The sequence below is a fragment of the Primulina tabacum genome, chromosome 6 (genome assembly GCF_025594145.1).
Source record: "Primulina tabacum isolate GXHZ01 chromosome 6, ASM2559414v2, whole genome shotgun sequence".
NCBI classification, from domain to species: Eukaryota; Viridiplantae; Streptophyta; class Magnoliopsida; order Lamiales; family Gesneriaceae; genus Primulina; species Primulina tabacum.
This window is the reverse complement of record NC_134555.1, coordinates 932,065-955,405: the sequence shown is the minus strand read 5'-3', so window position 1 is coordinate 955,405 and position 23,341 is coordinate 932,065. Positions and strand designations below refer to the sequence as shown.

The window sequence follows — 23,341 nt, the reverse complement described above, 5'->3', positions numbered from 1 at the left end:
TTTTACAGAAAATTATTCATCAAAGGCCCCTTTAAACATATTCACATCCCAAAAATGTTCACAATTCTTTGAAAATAAAAAACCTATTCTAACAATTTTCATACCAAAAATCCAATTTAGCCAAATTTTGCTCAAACCTTTGAACTTGAAAATGTAACCGGAACAAATGTCAATGGATGGGAAATATATAATACCCCACCCCTCTCATTAATAATAAAAATAATAATCATATTACATAGAAATTATTAAATATGCATGAAATAATAGAATTATATATTACGAACACAATATCAAATGCTTGCCACAGTCCTTGCAGATGTATCTCTTTTTAACCACGAAGCCAAGAGGCAGGAAGCAAATCCGACACTTGATCTCCACATCCACAGCCTCCACCTTGCCTCCGCCGCAATACTGGCAGGATCCCGCCGCCTGCTGCCGCCCCAGTTCTTTTTCCTCCTCACCACAAACATGAACACATCTCATATTTATTAGTTAATGTATTGCTTTTTTTCCTACTCGGATATATTTTCTTGCCTGCTATTTTATACACACACACACACACGCATATATATATATATATATATATATATATATATATGTGAACTTTTGTGATGAGTTATTATCAAGTACGGGGTTGGGTGGAAACACATGGATTGATCATCACTTGGCTAGTTGTTGTGTGTGGCTACAATTTCAAATTTCATGTCATATTTTCTTGGGGCCATGTGAAGTGTTGTACTCGTAGATCTTTTTTCTCTGTCAAATTTGTACAAAGTAGAAATTTGAATTCTTTCTTTGAAACAATTTTGGATTCTTGCATTTTTGTCTGTGATCATTGATACGTACCTTCCCAACATATATGATGACATATTTTTTCATATTTGAGATATATAATAGTTTACGATTGGTTGCTGTCAAGTGTACGAGCAATGCATGATTGACAACGAAACAAATCCAATACAATCACGTGTCTTGAATTCTAAGCAAGAGGTCCCCGTTCATTCATAATGTAATAGAAAATTTTAAAAAGAATCTAATCTTTTTAAATAAGATTTTAGAGTTATTTCGATATAAGAAATCAAATATTCAACTGGTTTTGGATCAATGATACTTCTCTCTGTGAAATTCTATGAATCTTTAAATATTCTTTCTGCTTTATAAATTGTGATCACTGATAAAAAATGGTTGGTTGCGACTTGAAAATGGCGTAAAATTGTTTGGACAAGAGTTGATAAGATATATTTGTTCCACTTGACGATTGTTTTTGTGCATACAGCGTTATATATAGATTATAGTACAAAGTGCAAAACACAATCCCCCGATGCGACCTTTGCATAACTTGACTTGATGGGATAGTGGCGTTTCACTTTCTCAAACTAGGCTACCAACTAGTTTACTTTATCAATTAATTAATTTCTCAATTACTCAAAATGATCTCCAAAATTTAAATATATTAATCTTATGTAGCTATATTTTTAATTATTAATTTTTATTATCACTATTCCAACCAATTAATCAATTTCGATTTTATAATTTCAAGACTATAAAAAATCTTCACATTATACATATTTGTTTGTTATTCGTTTAATCGTAAATTTAATCTAATATAGCACACACGCCTTAAATTTAGTCCTTTACTAGCAAAAAATTTAACTCCACTGAATTTTCTAAATCAGAATTTTATGGAAAAACTTGGGGCATTTTATTAAACTTAACTGCCTAAAAAGGATTTCACGATTAAATTAGTAATAGATTATAAAGCCTCAAAAATTGCATTTGACTACAAATCTCTCTCCACCGTGTTATAAAATTTTAAAACCGAAACTTTTTGCCCTTTGCTAAAATTTTTTTACACTGAACCTCCTCGAATTTAAAGAGATCAGACACACCTTTACAATATAAGTACATACTTCATTTCCAAGAAAAAAGGGAGTGGCAAAAAGGCCACAGAATATCTCAAACCAATAAACATATCCATGTCTAAGAGTACTTACCATTTTCAACACAACCAAATTTTCACAAGATCAAAGAATAATCAATTAACCAAAACAGTTCCAACAGAACATGAATCTTCAACTTCTGGTATATTGTCAAGGCACCTCCACAATGCTAACATAATCACACCAATGCTCTTCGAAAAACTTCCTGATCGAAATGAAATTGAGTTGGAAGTAAATACACGAAAACTATACAAATTTGCGTTCTTGTTCTTGTGTTTCTGATAGTTTACCCTCGGATAACAGAAACCCGTTTTGGTATGCAAATGTTGCCCACTAAACTGGTATAACATCAATCTTTGAGGTGTCTTCACATCTCAAAACGATGCCTTCAAGACTGGCTGGCAGAATGCATTTACTCCACTGGCATCCGGTTGAAAAGGGTTCTGGAGGAGGAACAATCATTAAAACATTCTCATTTCGCTGCACTACGCCCATAACACTGACAGTGCTACCTTCTTTGATGTACCTAGCAATTGTCGAGAGAATAAAGGTCAGCCTGGCTAGTAGGTTGAATCCCAAATAATGGGCATTTTTCGATACTATACTTGGAGATAAGCAGCGAGTGTTATTGATCATCAGGAAATATGTGAGCTCACATTATCCATCCACAAACATTGCACTTGGTAAATTACTATAGGCTCAAACAATGTGAAACCAAATTACTCATCTTTCCATAATTTGCTCCATCATTTTCGATAATATTGTAGTCATTTCAGAATAACTAGCATAAGAAACATTAACATGAAACACAACATGGAAGCTTGTTGCAAGGAAAAAAAACATCTTACCCTTCTTTCAATCGCATTACACGGTCATCACTTGAAAGATTCCTCACTCCTAACCATCTGACAAAATCTGAAGAAACGTCCCCATTCGATGGATTGATTTCAACAACAACAGATTCATCAACATAGGGTGTCACTCTTGCACCATAGCCAGTCTTAACCAATGCCCTCAATCCAGATTGGAAATCGGATATATAGAAATCAACCACATGCCTCTGCAGTCATACAGAATCTATTAAGGAAGTGTGTGAATTTGGAAAAAAGGAAATTCCAGTTCTTAGCGCTAAGTAGCTCTTGATATGGGGAGAGAGATCATATAAACATAGAGTATGCCTGATCTATAACTAACTACACGTGGATCAAATACATTTTCACAATTAACTAACTCTGAATAAGTGAGAATTAGATAAGTTTCTATCATGGCAGACTGCAACAACCAAATGAGAGTCGGTACTTTAAAATAGTCTAAACTTGTGAAACATGTTTGAAACAAGACAGATGGACAACATTAATAATAAACAAAAATAGCATACAAATATCTCAAATGCGCAAATCAAGTTTGTTTAACAATCATTATTTTATGGCATTTATGGAACTGCCGCCACCAAGAACATCACAAAGTTCAAAAGGTAAACATGCATCCAAGCATACAATTGACTCCACAAGAACCCCAAACGTGGATAACATAAGTAAATCAATAGATACACTAAAAGCAGTCACCACATACAGAATGTATCATGCATACAAAATTTGAAGAGCAAGAAACATGTAGCGTAAGGTCAGGAGAGATAGTCCTTTCTCACCTCTAATGCACGAAGGCCCCAGGTAAAGCGGCGGTGAGTGGGATTTGCTGCTTTTGAATCCCATCCCCTGTACTCATATAAACTTGTGGAGGTATAAACACACCGGGGAACTTTCTGGAATGATGATTCAAGAGGAACATTTCCACATGTGACAACCTTCAAAGTACACATTCTACTGGTTAGGATGGGTGTTTAAAATTCATCATTTACATGAAATGTAATCAAGCAATACTTACTATTCATTGATGATGCATGTGGTAATGAGATGACAAACTATAAGCATACAGAATCAAACATAGCGCCAAAAAAATTCCTTAGAAGAGAATAGACGAAATGTTGTGTGATGCCACATGAATTAAACTGTCACATGCCAATTTATGTACGATGCAATGAATATTGGATATCAATTACTATTATAAAAGAAAAGAAAACTAATAAAAGTTGTGGTGAGAACTTAACATGTCACGGCTTTGCTAGTGAAAATTAAGATCTAATACTAATTATTCTCCACAGGAGTATCAAAACACATAATTTTTATAATCCATACACGATCTATTCCCAAAGAAACCTTCAGTTTCCACGCTACCATGACAGAATGCCTCACTGCAGGAGTTAGACAACAATCACATAACCTAGCTCTCTATTATAAAATCCGAGCTAATGTTCAATATAAATCCACAAAATATTTGATAAAGCGGAGATACGAGATATGTAATATCAATTTCAGTCCAAGAGATAGATATTTCTTAACTGACTTCTTGAAAAGAGGCAGGGGCACACAAAAAGCAAGATCAGTGGGAATTATTCCTAGAACATGTAATATTAAGATTTATATCAGCACAAATCAAGACATATCATACCCCTGACACTTTAACAAACTGGCCATCTTTTGCAGTTCGTAATTCAGCATCAGGATAACTAGCTATATAACTGGTAACAGCTCTTCTTCCCCAACATGTATTCCAGGTAAATATTGTAGCAACAGCAGCAAAAAGTACACTGACGACAAGAAGAAGAATAGGGTTCCGGACAGCTCCAAGAATGAAACCGCCGGCAATAAACCCCATCACAAAAAGAAGAATGATGGACCAAAGAATTGGCTTCGGGAAGCTCCTCCGGAAGGAATATTCATCATCCTGACTGAGGTGGGTAACAGCCTGATTATTCACAACAGAAGCATTGTGTAACTTCATTGACCCAATGGACTCCAAAGGACCAGATGTCTTCCTAGGAGCCCCAGATGAATTCAGTGGACCTGAAGTAATAGGTCCGGATGTAATTAGACCCGTGGTTGGAAGAACTGGTGGAAGAGGGCCAGAATTTTGACGAGAAACGGCTGTTCCTCCTCCTTGAGGACCAGATGATTTTTTTAATGGTTCCCCATGTTTATTAAGGGGACCAGAATTGGTTTTCTTCATAGACGCCGATCCAGAAACCCCTCCAGAAGAAACAGAGGCCCGATTGACAGAATTTAATTGGCCTGAGTGAGAGGATGTTCCACCAAATGACCCCATTCTTGTCGGAGCATTGCTAATAGGACCAGATTTTCGGGACCTTGAGCTATCCATAGGAATGTCAAACATCTTTCCCAGTTCTCCAGATCTTTTTATATCGCCACCAGTGTAGGGCATAGCGACTGAGCTCATTGAGGGAGTCTTTTCTTTTGGTTGTTCAGGGCGGCCAGACACATACAGGCCATTGCTCAGCTGATGTGAAGGAAATCGAGAACCCATATCTCAGTCGTAACTCTACCCAGAAGGCCAAAGGACAGATTTTTTAACAACTATACACCAAACAGCCACTAAATTATGATGATAACTGCGATGTAGTTCAGAAGCTCAACCTAGCGTGCCCACTTCCAGTCAGATATTATACCTAGAAGTTGAAAATAAATAAATAACAGTCACATGCTAAAACACCTCCTCTAGTCAAGTTGAAACTCGAAAACCTTGTTCACAATGTAAATGTACATAAAGAAAAACCCCAAAAAATCAATTCAGCATTGGAAATTAAATGCCTGGTGCGGATTGAGGAAGATATTGAAACAAAATGAGATTTCGCAGAAAATTCAACAAAACACTAACAGAATTTGATGACAAATAGTGTACTAAAAGGCCTCGAGATAAAGTGATTATGATTGAGAAAACTACAGAAAGTCGTCAATATCAATTTCATCCTGAAATGCTAGAGATCGTTAGAGTCCATATGCACATTTCGCACAAGGCAAACTGACGATTACCACATGGGCAGAAGAAATCTACACCGCTAGATCTGGACACAAGTTAACTTACTCCAATCATCAACAAAAGTAGATAAAACCCAAAAACCACATAAAATTACAGATCCATCGAGCCTCTAGTGGAGTAGGCGACTTCAGGAATCCAACGAAAAATAAACAAGAGCAAAATTACTCAATCCCACCATTGTATTAGAATAATTACAAAGATCCGCAACTAAAAGTCTCAAGCTATCAAGTTCTGAAATCAGAAATCCGAGAAAACTTCAAACCCATGTCACAAACAAATAATTAAGAAAAACCACGTCACAAACAAAAAACGGGTGGAATGAGATAGATCGTCGAACCAACACACACAAGTCAATTCAAGTCAAATCAAATCAAATCAAAGAAGATAAATGCATAGCAGAATACCTAAAGACCGTGGAGACATTGATGGATCCAAGCTAATGGTGAGTGAGTTGGCGAAGAAGAAAAAGGTAAAATTGCGGTATATCAGTGGACGCAGGGAAGAAAAGTGCGAAACTTCCATTCACCCTCGTTGATTTCTGTTGTCCTATCGGTTTTCTACTGCTGGGGTGGATGTAGAATGACGGTTTTACCCTTCCGATCGACATGGAGTGCCCATTCTGCCCTTCTTCCCCATTGTTGCAGTTGCTGCTACTTCCCGGGGGGTCATGTTTGGGCTAATTATATTTCTTTCTTCCTACTCGTCCTTGTTTCCTATTTTAATTTTTAGTGATATTTTACTTGTCTTTGTTTAGACTTTACTCAATATCAAAGGTGGCGTGGGACTAAGTTCACTAATCATAATTAGACAAAAATTTGTGTGAGACGGTCTCACGGATCGTATTTTACGAGACAGATCTCTTATTTGGTTAATCAATGAAAAAATATTAATTTTATTGTGAATATAGGTATGGTTGACCTGTCTCACGTATAAATATTCGTGAGACCGTCTCACAATTAACTCTTCAATTTTTATTATTATCCAGCATTATAATTCTTTTTTATACAATTTGGGACCAAAGAATTTCTTATCTAATCTAATCTAAATATTACTCACACAAAATGAGATTTGAATTAAATACCATATAGTTCTAGAGATCTCACCTCTGACACTAGTCTAATAAATCTTTGGCTTTTAATGTTTATAATTATAAATATATTTGTGTTATATATACAGTTTTGTTATGTTGTCCACTAACCGAGCACTTCTGTGTCAACCAGTGAAGTGACACGTATATATTGGATATGATGAACTATATTAAAGTTATATATCTAATAGATAAGTGTCATCTCATCCGTGGACACAGATGTTTGCACAGATGGTAGACAATGTAACAAAACTATATACAAATTACTTTTTATGACGAGCTTGTCACATAAGGCTTAAATAGTATGATTTGTCTGATTAACATGATTTTCAATATATTGCGTTACTCCATGTGTTTACTCGATGTGCACTCAAAGGTAGTGATTGCAAATAAAATAATAATAATAATAAAAGAAAATTTTAATTATATAAGCATGTTCGTATGCTCGATAACACTAATATAGAGAATAATATCGTGTATGAAAAAAAATGATGATGATTTAAAGGAGATCAGTCTCGTATAATGTGGATCACAATATTGTGAAATCACTTTTCACTAAAAAAAAAAAAAATTAATAGAAAGTAAATCTATGTTATTTGCTAATATTCATTTCTCTCACCCATTTTTAGTTTTTCCAAGAAATATAAAATCTTTAGTTTATTTTTTCCATGCAAAGTTGATACCGTATCCTATCTAGGAATTACTATTATTTTATTGTTGAAACTAATTCCGATGTTCCCTTTCGGTGCAGCAATGTCATTATAAAATCTCCTTGTTTAGAATAATTGTTCCTAGAAAAACAATAAACCAAGCAAGTTGACAAGAAACGCGTGCCGTAATTTGGAATATCTCGCGTTTTATATACGCGTTTTCTGTTAGAATAAATGAATATATTATGTGATGTACTACATTAAATGTATTTAGCTAGCAATGGTGAAATTGAGCCCAGCTGCTCAGCACTAATTTGGTCAACTTGACCATCCGTATGCAGATGCAAAGGTCAATCTATTATTTGATTATTATTTTTCCAATCTATTATTTGATTTAACCTAACCTAACTACTCAATCATTAGTTATTGGATATTTTATATACCAAATTACCCCTTCAAATTACAAATTTAAAGCACCGCATTTTAGAAGTAAAAAAAAAAAATTTATCTTGTAAAAAAAAAATATGGCCAAGGGTAAATGAGTAATTGTAGAATCTATTGTTATATTTTAACATGGTCGGAGATACTTCATTTGTTTCACTCGTATAAGTTTGTCTGTGTTTTCACACATATGAAAAATTAGAAATTTATAAAATAAACCTGATCAACTATTTTTTTTTTTTTAGAAAATGACATTCTCGGGTTTTAAAAAAATATCCCGGTCAAAAAGTGTTTGAAAATGTAAATTTTAGAAAGGAATTTCTCATTTTGCCCTTAATGAAGATTTTAATAGGGGGAAAAATGGTATAAGTAGTTAATGATATTAATGTAACAATTAATGTGATTATTATTTACCCACTAAAAAAACTATATATCTCGAGAAAATTGCAGCTATTTCCTTATTTGAGGAAGCTGAGAATGTGACAAAATAATGCATTTCTTGATATTGAAAAATTTACAGAACAATTCCACACAGACGAAGTGGGAATGTCTTTATAAAATAGTTTATTAACTTTTTAAAAGCTTATGAGTTCTTTAAATTAAAAGTATTTCGTTAAAAATTTTGAAAAAAAGCTTGTAGAATCTTAAAATAAATCGCTTGAAAGCTTATAAAATGTCTTTAGATTATCGAATCAACGTAGATTTTTCAAGATCTTAAATTTACTATTTTAAAAGACGAATTTGATATAAAAAAAACGGATTAAGGTTAATCGCTTATAAAATATAAAAACTTATCAATTATATATTTTTAAAAAAATGATTTATTTTTCATGTAGGAAATATTAGAGTCCTCCCGTTGGGGACAATTTTTTGTTGGGATGTTTGGTGGGCACACTTTCTTTTAACTGTTACTTTTGTTGTAGAGTTGCTGTCAATTATGAGAATGTTTTTATTCATTGAGTATGTTTACTGAGAAATGATTTCATATATTTAAATTCGTGAGACGGTCAATCTGATTCATATTTAAAATATTTTCGATATAAAAAACAATATTTTATCAAGATTTAAGTCGGATCGGATATTCATTTTATAAATTGACATGTAATACAGTCTCACGAGTTTTTCTTGTTATTAATAGATCAATTTGGAGTTGGTTACTACTCAGTATGTCCATTTGGTGGAGATAGATGCTTCACCTTTACTCTTTCTCACTGAATTCCCTATATCTAAATATATTTTTTTTAATTTTAAAAAATTTAATGGAAATTTAAATTATATATTTTTAAGAAATAATTATCTGGAATCTGAATTATTATCATTTAAGCTAATATTTTATTTCATATATATTAAAATTCAGATAATTTCATAATATAATATATATTATTTTAGTAAATTTGAACGATATTTCAAATAATTAAGTTTAAATTGCATCTTTAAATAGTTAAAAAATGCACATGGGTGCATTAAATTGATGAAAACACAAAAGCAACATAAAGCTTATTGACACGTAAAAAAATATCTTTAGGGAGTATGTTTGATAAATACATAGCCAACAACTCACGCACAATATTACACATGGATATGTGCAAAATTTATAAAATGAATATTTTGTATTAAAAAAACAGTGTTTATGTTTAAATAAAATTGCAGTATTTTTTAAAAAATTATGTATCTTGCTAGACGATCTCACGAATCTTTATCTGTGTGACGGGTTAACCATACCGATATTCACAATAAAAAATAATACTTTTTAACATAAAAAGTAATATTTTTTCATGGATGACCCAAATAAGATATCCGTATCACAAAATACGACTCATGAGACCGTCTCACACAAATTTTTGTCATTTTAAAAATATGAACAAAAACTTGAGACTCCTAGTCATGCCAATGTTATCAGGGTTTTTTTTTTTTAAATATTATAAATTAATAAAATCATTATAAATATATTGCAAAGTTAAAATGTTTACAAAAGTATTACAATCCGGGGTTGACTGTCCCGGATTCAGACTTTTTTAAAAAATAAAATAAAAAAGAAGGAGGTCACGGATTTCAGAATCCGTGACCTCCTGTCACGGATTCAGAATCCGTGACCGAGCTCCCCCTCTATTTATTGCACCCTCTCCCCTTCTTGCCGATCATTCTTCCCTTCTTTTTTTTCAATTTCATTTCAATTCGTTGGCTTCGGTATTTTAATTGGTGTTTTGCAATTTCATTTCAATTCGTTGGCTTCGGTATTTCCATTGGTGTTTTGAATTTGTTGGTTGTCCTCGGCATTTTCATTTGTTGGGTAATCGGTGACATATTATTCCATCTTCGGTATTTTTATTTGCGCAACATCAATATTTTCGTTTGTTGGTAATAATTCTCGTCGGTTTGTTATGTTCTTATTTTTTTTGTTATCGAGAATTATCAAGTATTATTTTATTTTATTATTGTTGATTTAATATTGTTTTCTAATATATTTTTTTAAGAATATTTAACATTGACATGTGATTATATTGTTCGTTGATTAATCATTTATTTCATACCAGGAAATCTCAAGAGGTACAAAATAAACATAATCTGGGCTTCGTGGCCCAATATGACCGATCCATTCTGAGCCCAATGGATTATAATCCATTACAAAAGGCTGACAAAATTGTGTATATGGTTCAATGAGGTCTAGGCCGTATATTTACGCTCATAATGTGTGTTTATATTACAGAATTTTGTATGATAATTATAAATTTATTATTATATACTAATAAAACACAATGATTTATAATTTATATTTTTTTATAGACTTTAGTCAAATTCAATTTGAAAATATGTCCACTGACACACGTCATAAATATAGAGTGATTTCTCGTTATTTTTATAAATGTAAACGATGTATCTAGAAAAACGTCGGATAATATTTTTTATTGTTACCGTTATAGTTACATTAAATTTCATTTGAAAATGATGATAATGAACAAACTTACTATTTTCGAGATAGGAATATGCTATTAATAGAAATATCGAAGTCCAGTCATCGATATTGAATTTAAGTAAATCCATTATAGCCCATGTTTTGCAATAATCTTTGAGTATAGTTGATAAGAAACTATGAACCGTTTCAAATTCATGATTTAACAAAGAAATTAGTTTACTTGAAAAGGAAAATGTAGAGATTTTTTTGGCCTTTGAATAATTTTTTTCAATTAATTTACATTTGCTCGCATATGTAAAAACTGTTGTATAGTACACGGCTGCAGCTCTGTCCCCTCTCTCCCCCATTTGTCCATCATTCGCCAAGAAAGAAAATCCTCAACCCTTTAAATTTTGTTGGAGACACAGCCTTCTCATGCACTGTTGCACTGGCGGATTAAAGGTATAAAAGAATTTCTGTATCTGTGCATTGTTCTTGTATTCTTGAATTTTGTGTGGTGCTCTCCTTTGGAAACCACTGGGGTGTAGTTTTGAAATAGTTATTTGTTTGATCTTTGGCATCGTTTTGATTGTTGATTATCTGGTGTACTTGCACAGCCTGTGCAAATTTGTGTGACCGGTGGATTTTTGTTTAATTTGTTTATGATCGTTCGTTTTTGTTCTAGAATAATTGCATATTTTGGAGAAAGATAGCAATGTTTTACACGAAAACCTAAATGGAAAATGAGATCATAATTAATCTGTTTCTGTGAAAAGAGAACTGTTTGTGAGATGAATTAATCTGATAAGAGATGGGTCACAAGCATTGTTTCACTGCCAGAGTTTCTTGACATTGGTTGGTGATATAATGTAAGAGGAAGAGATTGGAATACAAAGACAATCTAGATTTATTTTATGTTAAATGTGTGCAAGAAAAGAGACAGAATCTGATCCCCGTGGGGATGAGTGACGTGATAGACCAAAATCAAACATTGATTTCTTTAGGGGGATAATCTGTATTCTATGAGGAAATAATTTTGGAGCCCCTCTTAAGTTTGTGAGTGGTTTCCGCTTAATCATGGATTTGCATTAGTTACGAGACAACTCATGTTACTGGATCCTTTTATTCAACTACCTTAGTTTTGCTGTTAAATTTCATTAAAGCAATTAGAGACAACAGTGGTCCACATCAAAATATGTCATACATTATATGTTTGGGAGAAATATATTGGGCACATCAATGGTTTATTCAACTACATGAAAGAACATAGGTGTATGTATTGTCTGCTGTTTAAATTCTAACAGGGTAAAAAACATGAATTGAACAAATGCTGCCAACTATTTTTCTATATTTATACTGCTCTGAAGGCTGGTATTTGACGAGAGATAAGACAAAGGTATTGTTACCCTAATAATGAAGATTGGTTGCCGATCACTTTTCTGTCATTTTCGTGATTATTTTGTGAGCCAGATAGGTTTCTTAAAAAATTGCCTCTTGGTTATCTCTATGTGTTAAGATATCTATTGAATTTCCCCCTGCAAGCTAGAGAGATCTCAAGGCTGGGAGTTCTAGTCCTTTTTCTCTTTTAAATATGCTTGGATGCTAGATACTTCAGGGAAAGGGCGGTTGATCAAGGCAATGTTTATGTGATATCTCTTGAGCAAATGGTCTCCTTTCCTTTTTTCTAATATGCCTTTTGTGTTTTTTTTTTTGGAAGAGATATCCAAAGCTTTTCATTATATTGCGATTTTTTTGGGTATTTGTTGTGGAATAAAGAGTCAACAGTATTTCTTCAAATAAGTTAGTGGGATTTATATACTTTTTCTTTGTATCATATGCTTGCTGTTGTTAATCTAATCAGCAATGACAAAGAGTTAGTTCCCCAAATCACAATGTAGAATTAGGTACAATAAACCCGTGAAAGGACAAAGGTGTCAATGCAATGAGATAAAAACAGAAAACCGTGTGTTGCCTTACTAGTTCTTATTAAGGTGAATGGTGCATCATCTACTGGTTATGAAGGTACCTTTAAAAGGAAGTCATCAAATATAGTATCTTGTATGAATCGTGCTTTAGTCCTGATGAGATATCTTTAGTACCTGGATGTTATTATTTGACTAATATGATATAATTTGACTGCCAGAAACCTACTTTATAAATTGTTTTCTGGTGCCTGAATTTCTAAATATTTTTTTGTAGTTCAGTTGTGAGTGCTGATGCAAATTTCCATCTGTTACGTGGTCAAATTTCTATTCTTATGTGCCTGTCTTGTGAAACCTGGACTTTCACATGATTAAATTCCTGGAACTAGAAGTATGGGAAAAAAATTGTTCAATGTGTGGAGAGTATAATATCAAAGGCTGTGGAAAATCTTATCATACGGGGAGAAAAACCGATGACAGCCCATGTTCCTTAAACTGCGTAAGAAATTGTTTCCAGCAATCCATCTACAGTACAATGTCCCAAAATTTTGCGCCGTCTTTTGTATATCATCGTCGGAAGCAGAATCATAGCTCTAGTTGCGTTTGCACAATCCAACCAACTTCTGGTGCTAAGTGTAGTGATGTTTGCCGCTCTTCCATCAGTTCTGAAGCTGCTCCCGCCGGGCTTCCCCAAGAGAAAGTTTCTGAAATCGGGACAGAATCCACATGGCTTCCTGTTGCGTGTCCAGTGGAATGTAATCAAGATACCACAGTAGACTATGACGAGTGTCCAACTGAGGAACGAGCTAGTTCTGAAGAGGCCTTGATAAGTGACATGGATATAGCTTTGAATGTCATTTGTGGCAATAATTGTTCATCGTCAAAGTCAAACCTGGACGTTGGATCGGCTTCCTTGAAAATTGATGTGGAGGATACAGGCGAGTGCTCTTCTTCCGGTGCTTTGGTAACTGAGAAGGTGCCAGATATTTCAGAAAGAGATATATGCATTTCAATTCTCAGAAGTCAGGGACTGCTTGAGAAATTTTGGACTAGACATAATCAAGCAGATGCTGAAAATACTGGTAACTCTGGCAGCAGATGCTGTTCAAAGACATGCAAAGTCTGTGGGCATTTGGAAACTTCAAAGAACTTGTTAATTTGTGATAATTGTGAAGATGCCTTTCATATTACTTGCTGCGAACCTCGTGCGGCAAGAATACCTGCTGGTGAATGGCTTTGTAACTCTTGCTTGAAAAAGAAGCACAAAATACTGAAGGAGAAATCTTCCGGTAATTTGCACACCAGCATGGAGATTGGAAAATATGGCATTTCAGCATCAGTAGGTGAACTAGGATCCCTGGAGTTCATGTTCCGAGATACTGAGCCACATATGTCGTGTGTGCGAATCGGCGATGATTTTCAAGCAAGTGTTCCTGATTGGCGTGGTCCCATTGATGGGTATGTTCCTAAATAATTTCCAGTCATTTTTAATTGAGTTGGGATATTTATGTTTTGCTAATTATTTATCTTCATGAAATTTCTGTCCAAGTATCGCTGTTGGGATTATCAAATGCATAATGTGAGATGATAGATATCCCTGATGTTTTTTGTATATCTTTCTTAGGCACATGTGGGTAATATGTTTTTCAAAATTATAATAACCTTTAAATCTGCTTCTCGGTAAGATAATTATTAGTTGGTTAACTTTTAGTGCCCCTCACCTTTATAACACCATTTTCTAGTCTGCCCTACATAATTTGGTGATTCTTTGAAGGTCCAACTTTTGTTATCATCTATGGATACAGTGTTTTGGGTTTTTGTAAGGAGTTGTTCTGTACATTTCATAAAAAGTATCTGTGTTCCTGTAATCATACTATCAATTGGAAGTGCAGATTATCCCACTGCCGATAATGGTTCGTCACAATACTAAAATCATCGAACACGATAATCTTTTATGCTTTTTTGGTTTTATTTCTCTGTTGTGTAGTCTAACAGTTTTTGTTTCTCTATTTCATCATGTGACAAGACAGCTTTGTTAGAGTGAAACATTTCAATTTCCCGTTTTTCATCATGAGCTATTTTACTCTTAAGGACTTAGTATTGGAATTCCATACCTAAAAATTGGCAAGCGGCATCATCATTTTTATAATTTCTTTTAACATTTTTACAAATTGAAGAGTAGATATTGAAGTTTATAAGAACGCAGACATTTGTCTGCTATAAGTCAGTTTATTGTATGTGTGTACTTTTCTTGCTTCTTGTGTTTCTTTCTCTATATCTTTCATGTAGTGTAACCATTGCACCATATTTGTTTGGCAGTTTCTTCCTTGTAATGTAATATTTGTCTTTATATTTCAGTTTTGGTAGTTTTTTAGTGTGCTGTTTATACCTTTGGCGCATGTTGAAATTCCATATCTATTATTCTTGATGACTTTATATTTTCACGATATGGAGATATAGGATAGTATAAGTTTCAGTTCAGAATAACCAAGTTAAGTGATCTCTAAGACAATAAATTTCACGATGAGTTTATTTTGAATAAAGTTTGCCTGCAGTTTACTCATCTAATTTAGTTTCTTGATCAGTGACCTACTTCTGTATTCATGTCTTGTAATCTTTCCGATTTATACCATGTCCCATCATTTTTGCACCAGACCAACTAGTTGGGATTTTCAATTTAATAGGTTATATTCCTCATATTGTTAATATCTTTCTTGCTTTACAGCTTATGATTAGTTTCTCAGACCAACCACTAGCTAACCTTGTGTGTAATTGATGTTCACAAATGCTGCAGTGAATGTGATCTTAATGGCGTCCAGATAGAAATTCATCCTCTTGAAGATGATTGTTCATGGGTAAATTTTTTGAAGATATGGCTTTTGTATTAAGTTGGCGTCATGTTTAGGATAAGTGTTAAATAGTAAATTTCACAATTTTTTCCAGGAATGGAAATCGACCAATCCTTTGAAGCTCAGTTCTATTGGCAATTGGATTCAGTGTCGGGAGATAATTGAAGGCGTCGGAAAAGGTGTTGATGGAACCATGTGTGGAAAATGGCGCAGGTAAACACTTCCGATTTCGTTTCAGAACTATTATGAGCATAAACTTTGCCTTTTGAACGTTGATGGAGAACTGACAAAATTGTTTTACCTCATTAAAAATCCTCTTAGATTTTAGAATCAATAATTTGAATCTCTTGGGAAAAAAGCAAAAACTAACTCATAGGATATAGTGGCCGAGTCGTGACTACATTTTATGGTATAAAGTTTAATAGAAAGATCCTTTCTCAAATTTTTTTACTTTTATTTTTGGGCTAGGGTGGGGTTGAGGGCGGAGGATTTTTTACTTTTACATGGGTTTGAACCCAAGTGGTGATGGCATGGTTTCTCAAATTTTAATGACTTTTTATAGTGGAGATGTGGCCTTCTTCACATTATCCATCTGGTTTAATTGTATAACATTGATATTGTCATCGAAACAAATTACTTTTATTTGTTGGTATCAGAAGTGAACTATTTGATCATGGAAACTTATATCTTGTGCCTAGGTATGCATATACTTCAAATAAAGCAGTTCAATATAAGATTAATGCAGGTTAATATTGATTTAATCAATGCATCTGGCGTATAAATTTGCAACATTATATTCTGAACAGTGAATTACAATTTATCTTTTCTGCTGACATATTCAGGGCCCCTCTTTTTGAAGTTCAAACTGATAAATGGGAATGCTTTTGTTGTATTCATTGGGATCCAGCTCATGCAGATTGTGCTGTACCCCAGGTATTTCTTTTTTCCTGCAGTTACGTAATTCTGTTTCATGCTCCAGAAGGCCTACTTCATTTTATCTTAAGATGTTAGAATGATATCTTTAAACACCTAATGGCAAATCTAAATCTCAAAGGAGAGATGGTAACACAAGGTGCTGCCTTTCAGATTTTATTTATTCCTGCTACAAATGTTCAGAAATTGATATGTGTAACTTGTTCAAAACTTGGTGGTCTTTTTATATGTAGAAAAAATTTCCTTTAATTTGAAGTTCGTGCCCTAAATGTAATAATGAAAATCATGGATTCTAAAACCAGCGGGAGAACAGATGCTAATAGTTCTTGTTTTCCACAATTTCCCACACATTTTTATGCCATCTAAGTTCTTGCAAATGGTGAAGCTCATTCAGCATCATTGCTTTTGTTTTTTTTCCATTTTTTACGTTGATTTCCTCGCACCTGAAAAATATTTGTCACTTTGGGAGATAGTTCATGATGTTTGATTTGAATCTATTTAACAAATTGTTAATGCGGTTTCATTATATACTGATATGTTCAACTCTTATGAATTCAGGAGCTCGACACAGAAGAAATCATGAAACAGTTGAAGTACGTAGAGCTGGTGTGTTATGTTACACCTTCATGGCTTGTTTCATTTTCTTTATCCCTTTTGCTAGTACAAATCATGATTTTGCTCGCTTTAATAATATCCGGTCAATTTTTTGATTATAGTTTGGTGCTAACTGTACCTGTTCAAATGAACTTCCATTTGAATAGTTGCACTCCTTTATTTCTGATGTGGAATTTGGAATCTTAATCCTACAAGCCTCATTTACCACTTATATTTGCCTTAAAAAAACTTTTTGATTTCTGGTTTTGGAGAAGAGATCCTGTTGATTTCAGTCGCCAAGAAGGCAAGAACTTTTCTGTTTTCTAAGTTACTAATATAATCATAACATGATGTGCAGTTGAGACCTCGGCTAGCTGCAAAAAGGCGCAAGTTGAATTGTTCGAAGAGTAATGGCTCTCAAGACCTTTCACGATCGTGACAAGAGAACTAAATTTTGAGGAGAAATTGTATTTTGCATGCATCTAAACGATAAAAAAATCTAAGCTTCCTATGATCTCGATCACAACAGGCTGATGCTGTAAGTGATAATTTTTATGATCGAAAGAGCAATTTCTATGTGGCGCTTCATATCATGCTTTGTTATGTTTGTTGATTTTTAGATGTCACCACGCTGTTGGCATCTGGTGCAGCCTTTTTTTAATCTTTTTCCTTCCTTCCTTTCTTTTTTTTAAAAAATAAAATTACCTATGTGCATCCTTCACGACAAAAGATGGTGTCCAGAGCTAAAGTTATGAGGCAATGTAAGTGTTTTGTTATCGCAGCGTGTCCTCGTAAAAGAGTGTTTTGTTATCCACGAGTTTAATGCTGTTGGTTGGATCTGAATGATGAGATGAATGTTACCCAGTGTTGCATTAGATCTAGTTGGCACTATATTCGTGATCGACTCGAAAAAGGGGGATTGGGAATTTTTAAATAATTTGATTTTGAGCTGGACAAGCTCGATTTTTGAATATCAATCAAGTTATTTAGCTCAGGCTTGAGTTTTGACACTGTGTTGTTTGAAATACCATCAATTTTAATACCATACATGTTAAACTCATCTCGAGTCTTATTCAGTTCTACCTCAGGCTCATTTGAGGCTATGTTTATTTAGTCATGGCCGGCAAGTTGAATTAACATGCGAAAAACATAGGGTCATTTGTCAATATCTTCAAGAACCGAAGAATCATTACCTATAAAGTAAATAAAGGTGGCTATGTATACAAATCTTTTTTTCTTTTCCTTTCCCCCATTTCACTTCACGAAACATGATGATAGCACCAATTACAAGGGAAACTCATTTGCATATTGTTTTGTTTGAAGTCACTGCAAAACTTGGTCATCTACTATACTTGACCTATGTGTATATACATACACCAAAAAAGGCCTTCTATTTCTCAAATTGCGGAGAGGTAAGGTCAAAGTACGAAGCAAAGAATTTACAAAATCAAAGGAGATGCTAACAAGATTAAGGGAGAAGAGGTGACCATTTGCTGATGAATCACTTGAAGTAGTTGCATTGGTTTTGCCAAATCTTCGGCACGGAAGTTGAAGTAAAGATTGCTGAAATTTCTCCACTCTATTTTTGATTCGACAGAGTCGTTCCATGCTCCTGCTTCAAGCATATCAACCCTATTCTTGCTGCTCAGTTGCTTCTTAGCCTGTTTTGCTTTCTCCATTAGATGTTTTAGGCTCTCATCATCACCAAAATCTACCGGTGTCTTCTGATTGCAGGAAATAAAGTATCAGCGCACAAAATGAAGATAAATATGTATGCACATAATTGCCTTAGAAAGTTCAGAAAATACTAAAGAACGGCCTCACGCAATTCTTGTATCATGTTAATAATCCATGCATGCTAATTATCTTCAATTTATTGAATCCCGACAAGCAAATGTAACACAAACAGAGCATTGATATTTTATGGTTTTTAGGAAGTTAAACACGAATGGAATACAGAAGTCAATCGGCAAATCAGGTCCTGCTGGTAATACTCGTGAAATAAAGAATTGCTACACTCGAACATATTCGTTGAAAGCCAGCATAAAGTAAGAATGGATAAATACAACATATTACCTTTCTCGTGTCTTTCAATGACTGTTTCCTCTTCCTTTTCATTAAAGAGTCGGTCAGCAAGTAGTTGTTTCTTCTTCTAGTATATTTTTTAAAAGTCTTAATCGTTTGTGATGTCAGGCTATCCTCTGGTGCCATTTGATCATCATTTTCATCTGATGCAGTTTCAAACACAGTTTTCTTTTGAATGGAACCGGCATCCTTAGACAGTTTAGATCTTTCTGCCTGCTATGTTTGATGGTTAACAAACTCAACTTCAAACTTAATGAAAACTGTACACACCGAGTAATGCATCAATGGTATCGGAGCAATGCAAATTAGAGAATACATGAGAGAACAATGAATTTCAAAAGAAATGAACCGTTGTACAAGGTCTTAATGGACTGCGAAGGCGTATTGCTAAGGAGATGAAGATTTCAAATGAAAGAAATGATGAAAAAAGAACGGAAGATAACAGAACATGAAAATTTTAATGCAAATTCAATCAGGAACTGCCTCGCCTTTCTGACTTCTAGTGCCAAGTAGCGCGTATTCTTGAACCATTTATTGACCTGCAAATGGAAATATACATGCTCAACAAAAAAAGGTCTAATTGCTTCCAATTTCTGCTTCCACGTGAAAAGTCAACGAGAGGCTCTTCTTATCCTAACATTCTTAGTTTCTAATAAGACAAAGGTAAACTTAACCATACAGTTACCTTCTCAAATTCTAGGCCTAGCTGCTTGGAAAGACTCTCTCTTACAGCTCTGACAGGAAGTTCATTCTCGGCGAAAACGAGTCGAAGCTTCTACATCGACACATTAGAAACAGAGAATTGGCACATCGTTTGAATAGTGAGAACAATATTAAAAGTAATGTACAATACCTCAACCACATTATGTGGTAGTCTGAGAATGGATCTTTTATCCTTGCCTGATGGGGACTCTTTCACTTCTTCTAAAACGTTTTCATTGGTTTCTCCTAGAGTCATGATGGTACTGACAGCATCAGCCTCCTTTCGTTTCCGCTTTCTTTTTGTGGGACCCCAGTCTTCATCTTCACTAATTTGTTCACTTTCAAGAGCATTCTTTCCAAACATTTCCTAAAGACAAGAAAGTCTACTATTGAAAGCACATTCAGCAAAGAACGAGGAGCCCCTCCAGGAGATACCAAATGTTTGGAAGGGAAGGACTAAGACCCAAAAGTCTGGTCAATCAAGTTGAGAAAGTTGGAGCAATTTGTATTCATGTGTATAGAATTACTTCTCAACAAGTGCCTTCACAGCTGCAATGTGACTCAAAAAGAAAATTATACCCCATCACAAATTATTGATGATTTTTTTTTAAAAAAAATGGCTTATTGGATGTTTTAGGTGCTGGCACAAAATATTTTTCACATTGCAATGGTTTCTCTCCAGAAAAAAGTTCAATGAATTTTAAATCCTCACATCTTATAATTTTGTATAGTTTACAGCTGCTCGCTGTATGGGACGGCATAGAATTTCACCAGCCTTAATCTCATCTGAGTCTAATCCGTTTAAAATAAGAGAATCATCCAACGATTCCTTTGTTGTATCTTCATATCTTCCTGGGATAAGAAGTGCTTCATCCTCAAGTGACCCGAGAAAGCTGAAATTATATTCAGAATCATCATCATCAGACCCAGATATACAATCGCTATAACCGTATTCAATCCTTTCCGGATTTTCTGGATCATAGTCATCGTCTTCAGAGTCATCTGATGGCCAGTCTTCTTCATGACATACAATGGAATTTCCACCATCAGGTAATGCAGCTTCTTCATTGAACACATCCTATCATGATTCAAACAATGCTATCCTATCAAATTATAGACTGGAATAATGAAAATAGATTTCATCTCTTTTTACAAACAACCAACCTGCCAATTACTGTCCATAGAAAAGTCGGTACCAAGGTGAGCATTTGTGGCTTCAAATACTTCAATCTTACTCACACAAAATTTGCAAAACCATCCTTCATCTTCTGGAGGAACTGGAATAACAATAACTTCATTACATGAGCACACAAAAGAACATTGAATGATTCCAGATGTGTGATGTCCCTCAAAGGGGAGACTTGATCCCTACTAAAACGATAAAATAAGGAGCAAAAAAACTCACTATTTTCAGTTGACAAAGGAGGATCAAGAAACTTTTGGTGAAAAGCACGATTGCATGTCCCTTCACAAAGTATAATGTCGTTGTCAGGCAGAGCTTCTCGAAACTCGCATTTGGAACATATTGTCCGAATTTAAAACAAGCATACTGAATTCCTAATTTTAATTGAAGAATAAATAAAATGGATTCTTTCTGAACATAAAAAAATCCAATTTCAAGGAATACTAGCATGATATTTCTCTTCGATAAAATGATATTTAGAACCATAGATGTGTAAATCACTAATCAAAGTAATGCTTGCACTATACCAGTTAGCTAGCCAATTCATGGGTAGTTGAAAATGTAAACACCAGATGAAACTCCATTATAAATTACATATGGAAAAAGAACTTACATGCTCGAGATGAACAGATCCATCAGGAGCTATTTTTGAGTTATTAATGCATCCAACAGAACTGAGCAAATCCAACTTACGAATAACTTCACGTATCCCCAGCTTGCATTTCAATATCTGCTACTTTGCTCTTTGTAATTCCTTTTCTGGTTTAATCTTCTCTCGGCTGAAGAAAAATGTCCATTCATGTTAGCAGCGTGCAAGTCATGATGTTTCATGCACTAGGAATAACTGATAATCCACAGTTTGTCATGATATGTGTAGAGGTTAACTCACACAATTAACACCAAATATTTTCGAAGATAACAAATTTTTTTAACGTTATAAATTGAACTTTGTAAAAAACTGTATACAATATTCTCTATATATGCATTGTAACTCAAGATAATTCGTTCTAGACTGGAGTGAATAAAAATTGTTGGGTACCAGAACCACTGACGGGCTAAAAATGCTATCCTTCACATGCATTTTATGATGCCCATTCAAGTTTCATTTTACAAATACATTCATGTGCCTCCCATCTACCACACCAAATGTCTATTGTACAAACCATATGCAACAACTTAGATGCATAGATTGGTTGGCCTCCTTTAGGATGACATGCTTTATTTAAAGCTTAACGTGAAAAAATGCATCCGAAGCACACAAAATATAGAGTATAATCTGCAAGTAGGCACTTTCTCAAAAAATCACATGACAAAGATTTTATACCTCTGACCTTTCCAACCTTCTGCAGAATAAGCATCAATAAGATTCTGCTCCAGCTTTATCTTTATTGAAAGATTTCCTGTCCCCCTTTGCAATCGACAAGCTTCGTCAAGCCCCAAATGATCATTTCCCTTCTTCCCATTCTTCCCTCGGTTAGATTTTTTAGACCACATCTTTATCATCTGACTTCGCACTCTCTTTTGTTCTAAATGTTGCAATTTTAACTTTCAGATCACTCATGGCAGGTTGCCTCTTGGAGGATTTGGTCTGATGCACAGTGGTTTGACCAAAAAACTTCTTCAAACCCCCATTTACATTGTCTTCACTTAAGCAGTTACTTTTCTTCTTGGATAATGATGAATAAGTCTTGTCCTTTAGTTTAAATTTTGGTTTCTTGCAACGTGAATTTCTCTAATCATTATCATTGTTGTGCAACTTTCTCTTCGAGTTCTTTCCTTGGCCAGTCCCGGCATATTGCGCATATCATTCAAACAATCATCAAACTGCCAAGTCATAAAAGGAAACAGAAACTTAACAAAAAAAATTTACATTGGGAAAACTCAACTAGTAGTACCATAAAATGCAACTAACAAGAAGCATCGGAGATTGTACACCAATTCCATTAGACCCCATTGTAACTTCATCACACAAATTCCAATTCAAGAAACCTGATCAACCCATAAAAAAAACTCCACACAGCAAGGGACGAACATATACTAAATCAGGCACAAAAAATTAATCAACAACAAATAAGCACACATCGTTGATCTTAATAGAAGAAATGTACACAGCTCCGACGATCGAGAAATTCAATAAAATCTCAGATTGACCTCAACCAATAAAATCT

The 23,341-nt window shown here is 34.3% G+C and overlaps 2 protein-coding genes and 1 pseudogene across 3 annotated transcripts; 1 reads left to right on the top strand and 2 right to left on the bottom strand.

Moving 5' to 3' along the window:
• Positions 1-1,890: 1,890 nt before the first annotated feature.
• On the bottom strand, positions 1,891-6,451 carry LOC142548466 (putative membrane protein At1g16860). The gene is made up of 5 exons (XM_075656806.1): positions 6,239-6,451; positions 4,449-5,463; positions 3,589-3,744; positions 2,789-3,000; positions 1,891-2,466 (listed from the first exon to the last, which is right to left on the bottom strand). Exons 2-5 carry the CDS (start codon positions 5,319-5,321, stop codon positions 2,274-2,276), a joined length of 1,434 nt encoding a protein of 477 aa, XP_075512921.1. The 5' UTR covers positions 5,322-5,463; positions 6,239-6,451; the 3' UTR covers positions 1,891-2,273.
• Positions 6,452-11,210: 4,759 nt separating this feature from the next.
• On the top strand, positions 11,211-17,791 carry LOC142548465 (uncharacterized). 2 transcript variants are annotated; one of them, XM_075656804.1, is made up of 7 exons: positions 11,211-11,367; positions 13,110-14,285; positions 15,622-15,682; positions 15,771-15,889; positions 16,519-16,609; positions 17,168-17,215; positions 17,562-17,791. In XM_075656804.1, the coding sequence occupies exons 2-7, from the start codon at positions 13,195-13,197 to the stop codon at positions 17,640-17,642; spliced, it is 1,491 nt and encodes a 496-aa protein (XP_075512919.1). In that variant the 5' UTR covers positions 11,211-11,367; positions 13,110-13,194; the 3' UTR covers positions 17,643-17,791. The 2 variants fall into 2 exon arrangements, with proteins under 2 accessions (XP_075512919.1, XP_075512920.1); XM_075656805.1 differs by having other exon boundaries at positions 11,212-11,367; positions 13,105-14,285.
• A 641-nt stretch (positions 17,792-18,432) lies between these two features.
• Positions 18,433-23,127, bottom strand: LOC142548341 (pathogenesis-related homeodomain protein-like; annotated as a pseudogene).
• Positions 23,128-23,341: the final 214 nt, after the last annotated feature.

What these genes read in the sequence shown, in the direction of transcription:
- LOC142548465 (XM_075656804.1), top strand. Translation starts at nt 13,195, where the DNA reads ATGATTAAATTCCTGGAACTAGAAGTATGGGAAAAAAATTGTTCAATG. An exon ending in TGGCGTGGTCCCATTGATGG is followed by an intron (nt 14,286 to 15,621) that starts GTATGTTCCTAA and finishes CAAATGCTGCAG; the next exon opens with TGAATGTGATCTTAATGGCG. An exon ending in AGTTGAAGTACGTAGAGCTG is followed by an intron (nt 17,216 to 17,561) that starts GTGTGTTATGTT and finishes CATGATGTGCAG; the next exon opens with TTGAGACCTCGGCTAGCTGC.
- LOC142548466 (XM_075656806.1), bottom strand. Translation starts at nt 5,321, where the DNA reads ATGGGTTCTCGATTTCCTTCACATCAGCTGAGCAATGGCCTGTATGTG. An exon ending in AGTTTGTTAAAGTGTCAGGG is followed by an intron (nt 3,745 to 4,448) that starts GTATGATATGTC and finishes TGTACTTTGAAG; the next exon opens with GTTGTCACATGTGGAAATGT. An exon ending in GGGGCCTTCGTGCATTAGAG is followed by an intron (nt 3,001 to 3,588) that starts GTGAGAAAGGAC and finishes GTATGACTGCAG; the next exon opens with AGGCATGTGGTTGATTTCTA.